At 53.2% G+C, this 17,895-nt stretch overlaps 7 protein-coding genes across 7 annotated transcripts in view; 3 read left to right on the top strand and 4 right to left on the bottom strand.

Moving 5' to 3' along the window:
* Positions 1-1,508: 1,508 nt before the first annotated feature.
* Positions 1,509-3,417, bottom strand: PODANS_2_2780 (uncharacterized protein; the record flags this gene model as incomplete). Its single annotated transcript, XM_001910986.1, has 2 exons — positions 1,509-2,825; positions 2,923-3,417. 2 exons carry the CDS (start codon positions 3,415-3,417, stop codon positions 1,509-1,511), a joined length of 1,812 nt encoding a protein of 603 aa, XP_001911021.1.
* A 2,763-nt stretch (positions 3,418-6,180) lies between these two features.
* PODANS_2_2790 (uncharacterized protein) lies at positions 6,181-7,149 on the top strand (the record flags this gene model as incomplete). The annotated part of the gene is made up of 1 exon (XM_001910987.1): positions 6,181-7,149. One exon carries the CDS (start codon positions 6,181-6,183, stop codon positions 7,147-7,149), a length of 969 nt encoding a protein of 322 aa, XP_001911022.1.
* A 642-nt stretch (positions 7,150-7,791) lies between these two features.
* PODANS_2_2800 (uncharacterized protein) lies at positions 7,792-8,916 on the bottom strand (the record flags this gene model as incomplete). Its single annotated transcript, XM_001910988.1, has 1 exon — positions 7,792-8,916. One exon carries the CDS (start codon positions 8,914-8,916, stop codon positions 7,792-7,794), a length of 1,125 nt encoding a protein of 374 aa, XP_001911023.1.
* A 3,071-nt stretch (positions 8,917-11,987) lies between these two features.
* On the top strand, positions 11,988-13,171 carry PODANS_2_2810 (uncharacterized protein; the record flags this gene model as incomplete). The annotated part of the gene is made up of 2 exons (XM_001910989.1): positions 11,988-12,786; positions 12,846-13,171. 2 exons carry the CDS (start codon positions 11,988-11,990, stop codon positions 13,169-13,171), a joined length of 1,125 nt encoding a protein of 374 aa, XP_001911024.1.
* Positions 13,172-13,529: 358 nt separating this feature from the next.
* PODANS_2_2820 (uncharacterized protein) lies at positions 13,530-14,663 on the bottom strand (the record flags this gene model as incomplete). Its single annotated transcript, XM_001910990.1, has 2 exons — positions 13,530-14,493; positions 14,554-14,663. The coding sequence occupies 2 exons, from the start codon at positions 14,661-14,663 to the stop codon at positions 13,530-13,532; spliced, it is 1,074 nt and encodes a 357-aa protein (XP_001911025.1).
* Positions 14,664-15,026: 363 nt separating this feature from the next.
* Positions 15,027-16,588, bottom strand: PODANS_2_2830 (uncharacterized protein; the record flags this gene model as incomplete). Its single annotated transcript, XM_001910991.1, has 4 exons — positions 15,027-15,054; positions 15,104-15,213; positions 15,264-15,432; positions 15,489-16,588. 4 exons carry the CDS (start codon positions 16,586-16,588, stop codon positions 15,027-15,029), a joined length of 1,407 nt encoding a protein of 468 aa, XP_001911026.1.
* Positions 16,589-17,378: 790 nt separating this feature from the next.
* The window catches only part of PODANS_2_2840 (uncharacterized protein), a gene marked incomplete at both ends in the record, with an annotated part of 1,244 nt that continues 727 nt past the window's right edge, over positions 17,379-17,895 (top strand). Inside the window, one exon of the mRNA XM_001910992.1 lies at positions 17,379-17,705. Coding sequence (XP_001911027.1) covers positions 17,379-17,705 — 327 coding nt within the window. The remainder of the gene's footprint in view (positions 17,706-17,895) is intronic.

Below are 17,895 nucleotides of genomic sequence, written 5' to 3' on the forward strand. Positions count from 1 at the left end.
GTCGGCTTCGGCTGGGCCTCTGCGTTCGTTGTCGCTCGGGTTGCCGTTTTCTGTGCCTCTTTCCCTTTTTGTGTCTGGGTGCCGGATCCCCCGTATAAAAACTCGATAGCTGGTTCATTCCCCTTAGTAGTCTTATGTCATCAAGGTGCGTTCTAGCATCTTTCCCTGTCTCATCACCCTGTTGTTTTTGCAATTTTTGCTCTACCCCTTTCATCTAACCCCTCCCTTTCCTTGCCTTACTCTTTCCTTTTCCTTTCATCCCCCTCCCCTACTTAACCTTGGCCTTCCTAAACTATTTTCTCCCCCCTTTCCACTTTCCCAGTTTCTCCCGCCCCCATTATCAAGAATTTTTTTTCTGCTGTTTTTGGTTCGCGGTTTCCGTGGGGGGGGGGTGGGGGGGGGGGGGGGCCGAGATAGGTTACAATATGATATGCGTTGACTTGCATTGCCCACTATTGTATCCAGACCGTGACTGGGTAAGGATTTAGGAGAAGATCATTTGGATGAGCGAGGTTGCCCTCGACATAAAAGAGCAACAACAGGCCAGGTTCATTTCAAGCTCAGTAAAAACTCGGGATAAAAGCATCTGATCATGGAAACTAGCAAGATACCCTTTCACTTCGAGCCGAATAAAGACTCCTGCCGCAATCACACACACCGACTCCATAATAAAGCAGAGATGAGAAGCAAATCCATTTCATGCAACCACACCACCTACCACCATCAACACCACCCACCCACCCAGCTACAAAGCGCAATCATGACCTGGTTTCCAATAATGTACAACAAACAAGCCCCGCTTATTCCCCCCCCCCCAAAAAAAAATAATGAACCAATCGCCATAACAATTTAAAAAAAGTCAATTAATAAACAACCCATGAATCCCGCTTTCATACTCTAGCAAGAAAGAAAAGAAAAGAAGACATAACCCAACACCTCCTCCCACCAACCAAACCATGATAAACAAATTCCGCTTTGTTGAAAGAAAGATGGCAAAAAGAGCCCCGGGTATTGACCACCACCTCCCATCCAGATGTCCCATGTTACCCAGCCAGCTCCATTCCATCCATCAATCCCCCCTTCCATATCCATGATGATCGATTGATCCCTTTAACCCCAACCGACCCACCGACCCAAAGCCAAACCAGAGACACCATCATCATCAACACCACCACCACCACCACCAAACACCCAACACCTTTGCTTTTGATTGAAAGAGTTCCGTTTCTCCCCCAAGTGTTGTCGTCGTCGTGTGTCATCCACCTCGTAAGTTTCGTGTCATGGTGTACACTAAAAAAAACCTGTCAGTCGCTTGCCCCTTCCATATATGGAAAAAGGGGAGGAGAAACTAACAAATCTCAATTGAGAGAAAAAGAGAGAAAAATCCATCTCCTGCTCGCTGCAAGCAAAGATAAACACTTTCTTCCCGCTGATTCCCCCGCCCCCAACTCCAAAAGCCACTTGTTCGTCGTCTGGCTCAAGAAAGCATGTGAAAGTCACTAACCCTTTCACCTAATTACCCCCCACTCCTGCAACCTTATACTTCCCCCGCCCCCCTCCCCATCCACCCCCATCCTCCCACCCCTCTTCCCAAACACGTTCCAAAACCTCAACGTCTCGTCCCCCGCCCCCGTGACCACCACCCTCCCGTCCGGGCTCATAGCCAGGTACAGCACCCGATAAGTGTGCCCCGTCAAACTCGCCACCTGCGTCATGCTCGGGTACTTCCACACCACAATCTGGTTCTGGCTGTACCCATGCGTCGAGACAATCTCGTTTGAGTTCTTGCTCCACGCCAAGTTGCAAACCTGGCTCCCCGTGTCAATCTCATTGACAACGGTCCCCCTCACCGTATCGTGGAAAATGATCCGGCGGTCGGCCGTACCGCCACCGGAAGCCAACAGTCCACGTTGGTGAGGGCTCCAAGCAATCGCCTTCACCGCGGCGGTGTGGTCCGAAAACTTCCACAGTGGCGAGTCCGAGAGCTTATCCCAGACCATTAGTTTGTTGTCGTTCCCTCCACTCGCCAGCTGCCCATCCTCGCAATTCCATTTTAGTCCGCACACTTCCTGCTTGTGCCCGACTAGCTTCCTCATCCACGGATCTGGGGCTCGCACATCACGGTGGTATATGGACCGATCCCGCGAGCCAGAGGTGAGGATGTGCGTGTTCCAGGCCAGAGCACCCACACGGTTAGTGTGGCCTACCATAGTCCTCAACCTTCGCTGCCGCTCCGCATCCCAGATTTGCACTAGGCCCTTTCCAGTTCCGATGGCAATGTGTGTGCCCTTTTGTATCCACGACACGCTCGTAACGGTGTCGTCTTCTAACGTGCAGAGCTTGTTGACGCGACTGGTCTGGGCGTTCCACATGTACACGCTCGATCCCAGGCCGACGCCTAATACATTTGCGTTGCCCCAGTCAACGAGGTTGAGGTAAAAGTCATCTGCGAGCTCGGGAGCATCCAACACCTTATACGGAACCTTGCTCACGGCACGCGGTTGTCGCCGTGGGCTGAGGAGCAGTTGCTGACTCCCATATCTCACTGGCGATAAGCTGTACACTTCGGACCGGGTGTCCAAGTTGGGCCCGTGTCGACTTTGTGGCGTCCTTGAAGGTGTTGGATGGCCTGCAATGCTGTGACGAGGCGACATGTAGGAGAACAGATTCTTGTGTGGTGTGGATGGTGTCAAATTTGATGGCAAAGATGATGGTGGTGGCCCGTTTGGTGGGGTGTGTGATCTGGTGGCATGGCCGTGGGAGAGCCTGTTGTGCTCTGGTGACATGGAAGGCGGTGACACCTGTGGTATCGAATTCTCAAACAACTCTGTCCGCAGCAGGCGGGAGAATGTCCGATTTGCCTCCTCAGCTGCATTCGAGGATTAGCTACATGGCACACCCAGTTGAGTTCACGGGACTCACTTCTCTGATAGTGAAGCTCCCCATGCGGGGTCCGCTTCTTTTGTCTTGATGGGGTCGCGGGCGACCCATCTTCATGCAAGAGACTGAAACTTGCCTGGAGGTCTTGGCCAGACCGCGTGGGAATAAAGCTATGAGCGACCAGTCAGCAACAAGAACAGATGAAAAAAAAGTCAAAAAATCAACATACCGGTCACCGTTGATCCTTTGCCGTTTCCTACTCGGACTAGCTCCAGGTGTGCTTTCTCGGTGCTGCCGACCGATTTCCCGCCGCAGCGCGTGGTCGACGGCATCCAGTCCAATGTCGGTGGATCTTGAACTCGACCGTCCATTTCTCGAGCTTCCGGCATGCGACGGTTCCACCTTTAGACGTTCCCCTGGCGGGGGAGGCGTCGACAACCTTGGACTGGCGGCGGCCGAACTGTGTGACTCCTGGATTGGCCTCTTCATGGTGGGAGATAATGCAGCGCCGTTTGAAACGTCGCCGTTGATACCCATGCTTCTCTTGTTTTGATCCTCAGCGCCCCTTTTCCAAATTCACAGAAATTGATTGCCGCGCGGGTTTGGCGACAGGCGCGCTTTGCATAGGCTGGATTGGAGTCGGACGAGAGGCGGGTGTGGTGAGAGGTGAAGTCGGAAGAGTCGGTCGCAGGACAAAGAACGCGCGATTGTTGCGGGATAGCGATGAAATGCGGGGGAAACAGTTTTCGCAAAAAGTGAATAGTCGCATAGACAGCTTTTGTGGGGCGAGCGATGGTATTGTTGTGCTGCTGTGGGAGAAGTCGCGATCTCGTCTCTTTGCTTGTCTTGGGGAACAACAATCGCAAGGAGCGGCGGGGCGACTGGGCAACGGGAGCTCTCTTAATAGGAGACAACAGCGGGTCCTCGTGTCCGATAGACTCGAATAAGTGGCAGCGCTACAACCACAATCTCGCAAACTCTAAAGTCGACAGACAATCCTCTGCAAAGGTAGGGCTACCGGAATAATGCTAGGCATTCGTCAGGCCGTGAGGTTGGGAGGGATGGCGTCGACAGCTCGAGGTGTGTGTGGTGATGGAAGTTGGCGAAGCACAGAAGGCCAACCCTCTGAAGGCAGAGACGGAAGCCCTCTGAAGCGGGAGAGCGCGGGCAACAGGCGACGGGCGACAGTCGCGCTAAGCCGTTGATTAGCCGATTCCAAACAAGCGAGACCCTTGCTCGAATGCTCGAGGGGCACGGACCATCCAAACACAGCAGTGACCTCGCTGGGCTGCCTGTGGCTGTCTCTACGCTGTGAAACTTGGCGGCGCCTAAAACAACATCTCCAGCTTCCTCTCCTCCCTGGAATTGCCAGCCGACGCCAGGAATGCATACAGCTCACCCAAATCTTTACCGTTTCCACATGGCCATTCACGTGCTTTCCTCTAAAAACAAGCCCCAGCCCTTGATTCCCCATTGTCTCCCCGTCCCTATAGAACTTTTGGAAGCTCTCGTCTGGCATGTTGTCCCATGATGTAGGTAGACCCCACACTCAGCTACTAGGTCCTATTCATATCCTTCACATAGTCCGTGGAGGTTGGGATAGCAGTGGATGGCTATTAGTATCAACCTGGTCTGGTTTAGCAAGGTATGATTGTATGCTATCGTCAACGCAGCAGCACAACCCCTCATCTCGACCTCACACTCAACGGGTCCGAGTGCCCCTCTGTGAGCGCACACTCAAATGATACCAACCCCTCCCTATAATCTTTGCGATGGTGGAGTGGGGCACTGGAGATGAGGTCTTCTGACGGTAAACACGGAGAGGGGAGGTACGGTGAGAGAAAATATTGTTGAGTCTTTCGCGATGACTGTTTTGCGTTTCTCTCTCGATTGGGCATGTTGTTGTTGTTGTTTCTGCCCAGCTTTCACGATGGGGGGAATCCTCCGACTGAGTGGCTGAGGCCGTTCGCGGGAGGGGTGGGCCGGCCACTCACAACCCCGCCTCCAAGCTTGGCCGACGTTGGACGTGTCGTGGACGGGCATCCGCGCGTCTGGTTCGTGTCGTGCTCATTAAACCCCTGCATCCATCTTGTTATCAAACCGTCAACACCATCGAGTGGATCGTCGTAAAGGGAGGTCGCAGACGGGCCAGGAGGGAGGTATGAACCGTTTGGTGTTCTGTTTGTTTCCAGTCGAGTGGGGCTAGGTATACTCTGGATGTTGTGCAGCCACTAAAACGGGAGTGTTCACATGTTATACAGTGAGACTGGACCTGATCAACGTCGCAGCATAGGCTTATACTTACTCTGTACCTTCTGCCGCTTGCTGCCAGGTCCCATGGGCCCAGAGGATTCCGAGTCATCATCGTACATATAGAGATCCCGAAAAGAGGTTCTGTTGGCTGATGGGAGATGCAGCCCCTCCAGCGTTTCCATCGGTCAATTCCATCTGCCGAGCAAGCGCTCTCGACGTTTGTACCCGCATCCATGTTCCCAGCCGTTGAACCTTATTTCGCTAGTGCCTGTCAAACAGTTAGAATCGAGTCATTGGCTTTCGTTCTTGCCTCTTTTTCGCAACAACAGAGAGAAGGGGCGTTCGTTCCGTTATGCAGGCAGATACATCTATCAGCCTGAGGTAGGTGGTTCAGCGGGAAGGAGCACTGAGCATGGAATATTGGTCGTAATGAAACTGCCTGACTTTGCGCAACTGGCGATTTCCCTTCACGTGCGAGGCTGTGCCCAGCGAAGCCAATTCATTCTCATGTCGAGAGCATGTAGGTTTGAACTAACCAACGTCAGTAAATTGAAATCGTCGACATGAAACGGCAGCTATATGCTGCTACGCTCTCTAGCCTGTGTGTGCCTTCAATAGCGATCGAGAGTTTAAGATTTTGATTAAAGACCAGTTCCAGCCGGTTGCCTTTACCATGTGGCTCTGGCCCGGTTCGGCGGGCTTTACCATCTGGGCGGATTCAACGGTTGTTCTAAGAGTTTCATTACGAACAGCCCGACTGCCGACAGGACAGGGGACAGCATCTCGGAAGTCTCTCTCTCGCGATGTGCCGGAAATTCCACCCAGAAGCTCCTCTCGATTCTTGACCACCTCGCGAGAATATACGGGCCCATTTCCGATGGCACCCGCCATCTCCAGGAAACAAACTTGGGCGCTTCCTTCTTTCCAGACACAACAATGATTCTCCAGACTTTGTGGGCAACCTGGAAGGTTCAGTCCCATTCCCAGTAGGCTGAGGGGCCTAAACAGGTAAACATCCACACTCCTTATTTCGGTTTCTCTTCCATAATGTGGTTCCTAACCTGGCACAACCAGTCAAGAATGGGAGGCGGATTCAGGGCACATCGTATCTCCCCAGTCTCATGTGTTTTCCTTGACACAAACAGACTCCTCGAAAACTGCCGCTTTCTCCAAGGGCCGAAAACAAACCCTGCCAGTATCGACAGGATTCGTGACAAGCTAGCAGCGGGCAAGGAGCATCACGAAACCATTCTCAACTACAGACGGAGACGGCTTCCCGTTCATGAACCTCCTCATGTGCGCCCCGTTGCTCGACAGCCAAGGGGTAACGCGGTACAGGATTGGCGCCCAGATTCTGACAACAGCCCAGAAACCAACCCTTTTTCACCCCAGCTTGCCCTCCGTCACCTCGCCGAGGTGTTGACCGCCCCAGAAATCGAAATTGTCCGCAACCACGGCGGCGGCCGTCACTCCCCCGCCCACGAGGACGAAACATCCAACTGGGCCAAACCCGACGACAACCCCATCCCCCGACCCCTCTTCCAATCCCCCCTCTCAGCCGACATGGAAGAGCTGTCTGACCTGTCGGGGGGTAAGCTAACGGGGATCTACTCCAACTGCCTCCTCCTCCGCCCCTACCCCTCCCTCCGCACTCTTTTCGCGTCACCTTCCCTCCGTCTCCCAGGGATCCTCCAAACACCTGTTCTCTCTTGCATTGGCGGGTCTGACAGGGTAAGGCAGGAGTTGGAGCAAGGGTTTAAGGAGGGGGGGGTTGTTGTCACGGCAAAGGTGAGGTGGTTGACGAGGTCAGCGGAGGGGAGGACGAGGTGGGTACATTGTACGCCGCTGGTGGGGAGTAATGGGAGGGTGGGGGTTTGGATGGTGGTTCTTGTGGATGATCAGGAGATGGGGGTTGGGGATAGGGAAGGGAGGGGGAGGGTGGCGCCGGTGGTTGAGCCGGGGTTTTTGAGGGGGATGACAACAAGAGGTGAGAGGGGGGCGGGAGGGGGGGTATGATGCGATTAGTTTGGCGAGTTTGAGTCATTTGGATTTGAGCTTGCCGCCTGGTCATCATGGGGAGAATGGGGGGGTATCACGGGGAGTTGAGATGGGTGGGGCTGAGGGGTGTCGTTGTCATGATGGGGCTGTCCTGTTTTGTAGGAGGTGGGGGGTTGAGTCAGTCTCTTTGGGGCTTGGGATGAAATGATATCAATGTGTTCAAGGTAGGATTTGAATTTAACTGAGAAAAACATCTTTGTCAATGAGGTTCTGAAACGGTATATGCGTTTACAAAAGGATAGTGTAGCAGTGTATGCACAGTTGGTGATTGGTCCAGATATTTTTCAGTAAGACAAGTGAGCAGTGGTTAGGTGTTTACCAAACGACCGACATTCAAGGGTTTATTTCATATCCAATCATGTCAGGCAAGATCTAACAACCCTACCCCCAGCCATATAATCTGCAGACAATCATGTGTGTGTAATGATTTGTATATTCTCTCCCCATCACATGTTAAAAAACCATTCGAACTCCCCAGTCCAGCTAGAAAGCCCAACCCATCCCATTCTTGACCCAATTCCATAACCTGGCCTTGAACGCCCTACCAACCTTGTCCAACCATTTACCCTTTACAAAAGAAATTTCATGATGAGAGAAAAACTACCAAATATCACTCCCCCTCCCAATCTCAATCTCGGCATAATGTCTATTCCCCCTTTGCTGCTGTGCCGGCTGCTGTGCCGGCTGAGACGATGATCCGCCCGAGAAGCGTTTTCTTCTGCTCTTCTTCCCCTGTTCGTGTGGTGGTAACCCCCCCGAGCTGGGCTGCGATCCTCCCCCTGAACCAGACAACGACCTCTCCCTAAAAGTCCGTTTTTCTTGGTGGTGGTAGTGGTGATGCTGGTGGTAATACTGGATGTCGCTCTCCTCGTAACTTTCCATTTCTTTGGGGTGGATATTGTCGTCTTCACCTGATGAGGAATCATCGTCGTAGATTTGATCGTGGGGGTTGCGGATCCTCTTGGGTTTGGGGTGTTTTTGCGGGGGAGAGGGGAGGTTAGGAGGGGGTTGGTAGTGGGAGGGAAATGCCAAGGGGCCGGAGATGGTGGCGTTTTGTTTTCCGGGGAGGGGGTTGGAGTTGGAGGTGGAGAGGAGCAGTTTGGGGGGTTGTTTACGGGTTGACGGCAAGGAGGGGGAGGTGGTGTTGAGGTTTAAAGGGGAGGGGCGTTGGGATCGGGGGGTTGGGTTTTCGGGTTCTTTGGGGAAGGTGAAATGGGGAAGGGGTTCTTGTTGAGGAGGGTTGGACGGTGGTGTTGGTTGGGGAGAAGAATTGCTTGATACTGGCATGCCGCGGACCATAGCCCTAGGGATGTAGGCTGGGTGAGTGGGCATTGCGCTGCCGGGTCCGGAGCTGGAGTTGGTGCTTAACGGGGAGAAAGGGTAGGCGGCCTTTTCGGGGGAGTAGCTGTGAGAGCTGCTGGCTTTGTGATGTTGGTGTTGTTGTTGTTTTTGTTGTTGTTGTTGTTGGGGGCTGTGGATTTTGTAGTCGAGTGTATATGACACCGCGGGGATGGCACCACCGCGGGAGACATCCTCATCGGAGTCGGTTCGGTAGAGGTCGTCTTCTCGGTCATATTGGCGGTTTCGTCTCCAGTAGAGAATGAAGAGGCCGGCCGCGCCGATAAAGATGGCTCCGGATCCGCAGGCGATTCCTGCTATGGCTCCAGGAGTGAGGCTGGTACTGGGCTCGGCGTCCCGTTGCCGGATATGGGACGCCATATTCATAGAATAAACTGCTCGTGACCAAGCAGCCTGTTCTATTCGTAGAGGCAACTAACTCAACTCTCCTTCACCCGGCAGTCCCAAAATAGAGGACATAGGATCGGGGATATATCAGGCGTGAATCCTGCAAGAGAGAGGAAGAAAGCAAGGCTTGAAAAGAAAAGCAGCCACTGGGCTGGACATGGTTAGTATACCTCACTTGAGATGGTGGGGGAGATGGCCAATACAGATTACCTAGCCCTGCTCATGCAGTTGGTCTTTGCTCGCCACCGATTGTAGGCCTGGTCGGTAGCACAGTACAATTACTTGACAGTGAGTAAACACCAGAAAGTAGCACCGTCCAACTTACACGCAGGCGACTGGCCATCCACAGACCTTACAGCGGTTCCATCACTCAACATGAGCCAGAGAGAAGCTCGCTGAACATGCCATCTCTGACCTTGTTCCTCATCCTGAATTGCTCACCTTTTCCTTGGATTGTACCCAGATGAGACCTCACACTCGACGCACTGGGTCGTTGGCAGCCTCGAGGACCTCGCTCGGAAAGCCGTGTCGTCCGTCTATCGGGCTTGGGGGCCAGGGCGACGACCCAATCACGACAAGCACAGGGAGGAGGAAACCGACAGGCAGTGTGGGAGGGTCGATGCAACCACCGACTGGCCAATGGCGCCACGGTCAGATTTGTTTCACGGGCGCGTAAAACTGCTGACGGATAGTCCCGGACAATGCTGAATGGCCAGACAAGCGAAACATTTCTTGTCGTCCTGCGAGGATCTACCGGTGTTTTTCCCCAGGCTCGAAGAAGAGGGAGGGTAGCCGTCGGACCTGGCAGTCCAATGACAGCCAGTGGAAGCCAGAGCTGGGGAGAGAGGGCGAGGTTGACCAACCGGGAGAGATAGTTGAGTGGTACTGGGAAACAAGCTTCCAAACTGTTGAGCTGGTCTTCTCCCGCGGAAAATCATCCCATGTTGTTGGACTCGTTGAACGGCCGAGAAGAGCTAGGAAGAGGAGCAAGAGAGCTAGCAACGGGAGGCATCGCTTGGCTTTGCCCAAGACAAAGCTTGGCAGGTGTGTACACCCCCGGTGATCACCAACCTTATCGTACGCTAGGCTTTTTCTCAATCTTTTTCCAACCAGGGGCATATTTTTTGATGCAGGACATTCACCCACCCACTCACAAGACCCGAAGCAAACAACATCAGGACCAACAGCATAAAGGCAATATAGTACTCATTCCCAGCGACGTGGGTTGAATATGGCCAGTCCCTACCAGGATTCTCCGCATGACAAAATGAAAATGGAGGGGCAGGTGGTGTCGACTGGAGTGTGATGATCGCTTCGCCCAGCAGCAGAGAGGTGGCCCTCCGGCGCTTGGAACCGCCGTGCCGGGTCCGCGCAGTTCTCCCGACGGGGGAGGATTGCCGAAACCGTTCAGAGGCGCACCCGTCCTGGAAGAGAGGGCCACCACCACGAGAACGCCATGCGGCCGCCGTCGGTCTTGTCGAGAACATTAACGACACACCGAATGTTGAAAAGATCACCTGGCAGACTCACAACTGTTGAAGGTTGCCACTTGGCTAGATGATAGCCGCTAGAAGGGAAGCTGACTGACCATGATTTTGGAGGAGCAATTCTTCTCCCGTAGGTCTAGAACCTGAAGCTGCCACTGATCATCATGCCAGATTCCAAGCCACCACTCTGAAAGGACCCTTGCAGCTGCACTCAGAGGTGTCAACACCGTGTGCGACGCCATCCAAGACCTGACTTTCTCTTCTCTGCCGAAGGAGAAAAGGGGATCAGCAGGTTTCCTGGCGGGGGATTCTATCTGCCACAGACTGAGGAGCGCAGACTGAGTCAGTGATACTGCGCATCCGGACCTAAAGCAAATTGCTGCTGTGTTTCCTGCAGTGCAGTCAGCCTCCCAGCAATTTCGAGCATCTACTCCTATTGATGGCCGTTTGCTGTTCAGAAATGATCACCAGGTCTGTTGACTGCGGTCCTTATACGACTACAGATGGCAGCAAACTTGGTATGTGAACGCAAACAGTGCCATGACAGCCACGTCAAGCCACAAACAGGTTATTTTCTCCGTTTGTAATGCGGTCTGGAGCCTTGCCGGTGAGGAGAAGTGCCAGGCGTACGTAATCTGGAGATATAAACATCGTGATACGCCGCCCGGCAACCAGAAGTTTCGCGAATGTCAAAGTTTCCAGCTGACCGGTCACAACGACACCGATTGTTAACAAGATTACACAGCCATTGTCGTCCTACTGACTCTGAACAGGATCACGATCACAGCAATATCAATCAGACTTGGCGAGACGAACTATCATCTACCAGGCTAGGATTCGAGAGCAAACATTTTGACAATGAAGGCATAAGCCTTGTACACAGCAGACGGCTTGAAGCCTCGCCACGAGTCTCTACCCAAAACGCGGGTAGCCACGAGCTGATCAACACCCTGACTTGGATCGAGACAGCCGAATCAAGAATCTACAGTATACCATTTGGTCTCACCGCTGGGATTACGTGTATTTTGAAAAGCGGGCCAGATAGGCTTGGACACGGTTACAGACAGTCAGGAGAAATAAGACAAGACAATGAATCAGATCTTGTACCATGGGAGAACTGGCATACTTCTCCACTGTCTTGGATGGAAGGCCTATATCGTCACTATTTTGCCACACTCAATATCACATCATCGAGGACACAGAGCGGCAGAGGCAACCAGCAAAGGGGTTCCTGTTCTTGGACAGCACGCGAGACATTCCAACGGTTCTACGTCTGACCAGGCCCATGAGAAAAGTCAGCCGAGCTTCAACAATCACACTACATGATGCAAGGATGCGATCCAAACTAAAGGCAGTGTGCCTGTTTGCTCCACCAGGGCCGTTACATCCGTTGTCGACACGAGAATATCTCCGGCGCTGAGGAAGACTATGACGGCCTCAACGTGGTAAATCAGTCTCTTCTGTCGTCGACGATGGGTATAAAATGCCCGTTGCTAACATGTCTCCCACAGTAAATCAACACCGCACTCAGATCACCAACAAGAAAAGCAACACCACAGCACCATGCGTCACAGCAAAGCTTTCCTTCCCCTCTCTCTAGCCTCCCTAGGAGCAGCAGAGATAGTCGGCCAGTGGACAGCCTGGTCCCTCGCCCGCACCTGTACCCCTGAAGGCAGCTCCTGCACCTACCACCTCGTCCTCGTCCCAGGTCCGGAATCCGATTTCATCACCTGCAACTGGACCGTCGACTCTACCAGTAACTTCAAACCCGCGTACCAAACCGACTTTGCCGAAGCAAAATGCGGAGACAACCTTTCCCTAAACGGGGGCTGGAGCAACATGGGGTTCATCACCATCGTGCCCACCGACAAAGCAGCCAACGTCTACGCCTTCTTCGGCTTCACCGACGCCGAGCTCGCAGACGGGCAGGTTGCGTCATCAAGACAAAGACCTGCCTACCGAGTCGGCACTTTTGGCGAGAAGGAGCACCCTGACCTGGGGCTGGGTATGTCGAAAAAGATGGTGAGGAGACTAAGCCGTGGTGTTGTCCAGCAGCACGGCGGCTCCTTGTCATCATCCAAACCGACAAAGGAAAAGAGGCGGGATATAACCATGAGTGATCAACTGCGAAAGCACATCTCGGTGACGTATGCCTCCAGCCAGCAGCAACAATCCTCTTCCGAGATCGACACCTGCAGCCAAAACTGCCAGCCTAGCGGGGATGACTACGACGCTCTTGCGTGTGTCGAGACTTGTCGTCAGCAGCTTCACGGGCCAAAGATCAACAAAGGCCAGGAGAGACACCGCCTCGGCACCCGTAACGACAACCCAGAAACATGGCAAATCCATTCCCTCACCCGCCGTAAACCCTCCCACCCCCAAGTTTCCTCCCCCTAAGCTAACCCTGTTGCTTGTTCGCAGTAACCAACCACCTCCTCAACCGAACCCTGTTCACCTTCTCCCTTTACTCCAGCACCACCCTCCAGCTAGCAAACTGCAGCATCTCAATCCCGTCCGTAGAGCCAACCCACAGCTGGTACGGACAGCGCTGTGACAAGGATGGGAAGTTCAGTGTTGGGTGGGGATACAAAGCAGATACAGACTCGGCCGTGATGACGGTTTGCGAGAGGGGACGGGGGATGGCTTGGTTCGGGTGGGATGGTGTTGCTGAGAGGGACCTAGACCTGGTGGAGGTCAGGTTTGGGGATTCGAGGGGGGAGGTGGTGCATGAGACGGTTTGTACTTGATTTTTTTTGGGGGGGGGGAATGGCTTTGGGGGAAGGGGGTGGTAATGTCTTCGCTGGGGGGGATTGTCGGGGCTGGGAATAATGATAATTAGTTGCCTTGAGATATTGTTTTAGCAAACAATACACTTGCTTGTTGACATTTATAAAGTGAAAAGAAGGAGGTTGTTGTTGTTGTCTGCTCAGGTTGTACACCTGTACTTACAAAATTACACATCATCCCATTTTGTTCGCCTTCCAAAGTAGGTACATCAAGTGTAATAAAACCACCCACCAAACATGCCCCCCTTGCCGTGCGCCAAATTTTCCACGCCCCAAAACTCCATGGAACAAATAAATCTCGGGTATCTATCTACCTCCCCTACCTACGCTCAAACCTCTTCGGATCCATATTCAACCTACACAACCTCACCACACATCCACTCAACTGCAGCAACGTCTGCACCCCCTCCAAAACCTTCATATGCGTAAACCCAATCTCCTTGATAAACTCCAACTTGCTATGCTCGCTCAACGTCTCGATTGTCTTGGTCACCCTAAACATCGTCGAGATAATATCATGACTGCTGTACCCCAAATCCCACAGCTCCCTCAACGTGTCAAGCGCCGAGTCCACATTCCCCTCATAACAAGCCTTGAGCATAGCCTGCACTTTGATCGGGTGAGGACTGTCGACAACCTTGAAGACATTGTCCCCCGAGACAAACCCGAACCCAGCCCACGTCGACTGCAGGTTGTTGATCGCCTGGCGCATATCCCCTTCCGCACTAAACACCAACGCCGCGAGCCCATCCTCGCTGAACTTGACACCCTCCGCATCGATGATTTGCAAGAGGCGTTTGACGACTTGCTCGTCTGTTAATTTCGCATAGCGGAGAATGGCGCAGCGCGACTGGAGGGGTTCGATGATTTTGTTGCTTTGGTTGCAGGCGAAGGCGAACCTCGTCGTATTGCTGTAAATCTCCATCGTCCGTCTCAACGCCTGCTGGGCACCGCTCGTCATGCTATCCGCTTCGTCCAAGATGACAAGTTTATGTCTCCCTTGCGGGAGGGTCACCTTCTTCTGTGCAAACCCCTTGATACGCTGCCTCACAACATCAATACCTCTCTCGTCAGAGGCGTTGAGTTCAAGCACGGCTTCTTTGTAGGCGTCCCCGAGGAGTTGGCGGGCTAGACACAAGACGGAGGTGGTCTTGCCAATGCCGGGCATGCCAGAGATGATTACGTGGGGCATGTTGCCGTCGCGGGCGATGATCTTGAGGCGCTCGATGGTTTCGGTGTTGCCTACTACGTCGTCGAGGAAAACGGGGCGGTATTTTTCGACCCTGGGGGGTTAGCATGTTAGCCATTTGGAAGAATAGAGAAGGGAGAATTCGGAGACATACCATGGGAGCTCGTAGGTTGGGTTGCCACTGGGGTTGGCTGTCTGGGCTTTGTAGGCTGCGGTGGAGGACTCGCCGTTGGCTTCCGGCTTTTTTGTCATTGCGGCTGGCATTTTGGCTGTGGTATTTTTGTTGGTCTCGACTTGCTGGACTTTCGGTGAGCTCTTGAGTTTTTCGGCAGTTGTGTAGCAGGTGATTTGTGCTGAAAAGTCAAGGGTTGTCGGCGACGTTCGACTTTTGGAGGTTGAAGCCAGCTGTGGGATCGAATTGCTGATTGGGAGACGCGACGCGTTTGAACCGCGTTAGCTTAAAGTGGTTTTTCAAGACGCAGGTAAACCCTAACCCTTGACCCCTTAGTTCACCACCAGGCAGCAACAATGGACAATAGATCTTGGAAGCAGTCACGGTATGTTCATTCTCATTTATTTACATTATATGGTATAGGTCTAGATTTCCAGATGTCTAGGTTCTTGCATTTATGTGCGGTAGTCACCGTTGATGGTGCTATCCAGGTCAGCTGATATCAGTGCCTGAGAAGACAAGGGAAACTCACATGTACTCATGACTGTAGTCGCAGGTCCAGTAAGTGGCTTGCTTGTCGCCAGTTCCGAGCCTGACCAAAATCTCAAGATCCTCGAGCTCCAAAATCTCAGCAGCTCTCGCCTGTAAATTGTTAGTGAGCCCTTCCCAATTCATGAACTCACTCAACTCACCTCATCAACCTGCTCAGGCTCTCCGTTCACCAACAGCTTGAGCTCAGCAGTGCCATCAGTGGGCACGAACGAGACATTAGTATTCTCAGGGACAATCTCAGGAACATCGTTGATGGGCTCGCTAGGCTCGGAAATCAGGGAGTAGCCGGTGGCGCACAGAATGCGGCCCCTATCAATGTTTGTCAAGTCTCGTCGTCACATTCCAAACAGACCGAGGAAACGTACCAGTTTGCGTCCTTGCCATACAAGGCAGTCTTGACAAGTGGCGATCTCGCAATGGTGCTCGCAATCTTCCGAGCAGCCTCCTCGCTAGCGGAATCCACCACCTTGATTGTCACAAACTTGGTAGCACCCTCACCATCACGCACAATCAACTGCGCCAACTCTGTAGAGAACTTGGTGAGAACCTCACGGAAGGCCTCATAATCAGGTGTGCCCTCCACTACCTCCTTTCCTCCAGCCATACCGTTGGCCAACAGCGCAACAGTGTCGTTGGTCGACGTGTCACCGTCAATGGTGATGCTGTTGAAGGAACGGTCGACGGCGTGCTTGAGAACCGATGGAAGAGCCGACGACGAGATAGGGGCATCCGTGGCAATAACACCCAAAAGGGTGGCCATGTTGGGGTGAATCATGCCCGCTCCCTTGGTGGTACCCGCTATCCTATACTCCACGCCTGGCGAGGAGGGCAAAGTAAAAGTGCGGGAGATGAGCTTGGGGAAGGTATCAGTGGTGCAGATGGCCTTGGCCATGGTGAGCCAGTGCTCGTGGGACCCGCCCAAAGCACTGTGGGCCTTTGGCACGTTGTTGATGATCTTGTCGATGGGCAGCCTCTGTCCGATGACACCAGTGCTCATGACAATGATGCTATCACTCTGACCGAGGCACTTGTCAGCCGCCTGAGCCATCTTGGCGGCATCCTCCAAACCACCCTTTCCAGTGACGGCATTGGCGCATCCCGAGTTGATGACCACCCCCTGGATGCCCTTATTTCCCTTCTTTTGCAACAGAGCACGGCTGAAAGTGACGGGGGCGGCCTGAAACTTGTTCTTGGTGAAGACGGCGGCGGCAGCACATGGTACTTCGGATGTCAAGAGAGCGAGATCTGGTTTTGTTGTGTTGCTGGGCTTAACTCCAACGATGGTGCCTGACACCTGGAAGCCGAGGGGGTATGTGCCTGAGGTTGGGATGTACTTCTTCTTGGCCGCGGGGATGGAGCTGGACGGGGCAGAATAAGCTCGGGATGGGATGTGAGAAAAGGACCGAACCAATTGAGCTTTAGGTTGCCTCAATTGGCTCAACGCACATCGACTGAAGCCCACCATGACTGTTTCCGGTTTCAAAATGAAGGGGTACGGAGGGGGGATGTGAAGAGCCGGGCACCTGTGGTCGATGGGGTTGCGTGAGATCTTATCAAAGCAGTGAGAGCCCACCGCCGAGGTTTGGAAAATATCTAGGGCGGCGGTACCGGAGCTGGGTCCAGACAGCACAACAAGATGGAATTGCCGCAAGAACGATGATGCCAGTCTCTAGTATAACACCAGAAACATAAGATAGTTGAGAAAAACAATGAGATACTCTGAGTTTTGGACAGCAGCCATGAAAATCTCTTATACCACCCCTCAATTGAGTCACTCTTTCAAGACCCTGACGACCAGAGCTCCGGTCTGGAAAATGTTTATCGATAACTGCACCGTCGCTTCAGTGCTCTAGCCACAGCGCCCTCCACGTGGCTGGGCCCCCACCAAACGGGTGCCGAGCCGGGCCGGGCTGTGGCTCCAGCTCTCGTTCCCCACCAAAGCCAACGACCTCCATAAAAGGATTTCAGATTGGTGCAACTTTCCTCCATCTTCCATTCCCTCTCAAGCTCCAAAAAAGACACGAATCACATTTCGTGCCTTGTTGGAGCCGCATCATCACTTTCCCAGCCCGCTGGGGGCTTTCTTTCCTTTCTCCTCCCTCTTCCCATTCACAACCTCCTCCCTCCCCCACCACCTGCAGATCATGCCCCTTGCTTTTTGAGTTTACGACCCGGAGAGCTTCATTTGAAAATTTGAAGTCGCTCTTCTTTTCTTTGTTCACACATCACTTCTCACACACCACACCACCGCCACCATGTCGGACGCGATGGATGCCTACTGGCAGTTACAGCCATTGGCGCGAACACTCGCGACCGCCATCTTCGTCACGTCGATTGGAGGGCATCTGGGATTGATCCCAACGGGCTGGTTGTTCTTCCACTCCTCGCTGGCCATCTTCCATATGCCACCTCAAATTTGGCGGTTCCTCACCACCTTTCTGTTGAGTGGTCCCCAGCTGGGCATCATCTTGGATCCCTACTTCGTCTACCAGTATCTCAGCCAGATTGAGTCCGGGAACCCCAAATTCCAACGGAAGGAGGATGTTCTCTGGTATCTCATAACGGTCAGCGGCTTCATCTTGGTAGGTCCCTCTCTTTGCGCATTCTGCTCTCTTCACACAACACACAACGCAAAAACACCCTCGAATTATCTGCCCGCATAGTGCTATCTCCCCCAACTATAGCGGTTCCTGGAATCGAGGAAGATCACCCTCGTATCTCGGCCCGGCCTCTTTTCCTTTACGGGTCGGTTCGCGGTGCGGGCATGGGTGG

This window comes from Podospora anserina, chromosome 2 (genome assembly GCF_000226545.1).
Source record: "Podospora anserina S mat+ genomic DNA chromosome 2, supercontig 2".
NCBI classification, from domain to species: domain Eukaryota; kingdom Fungi; phylum Ascomycota; class Sordariomycetes; order Sordariales; family Podosporaceae; genus Podospora; species Podospora anserina.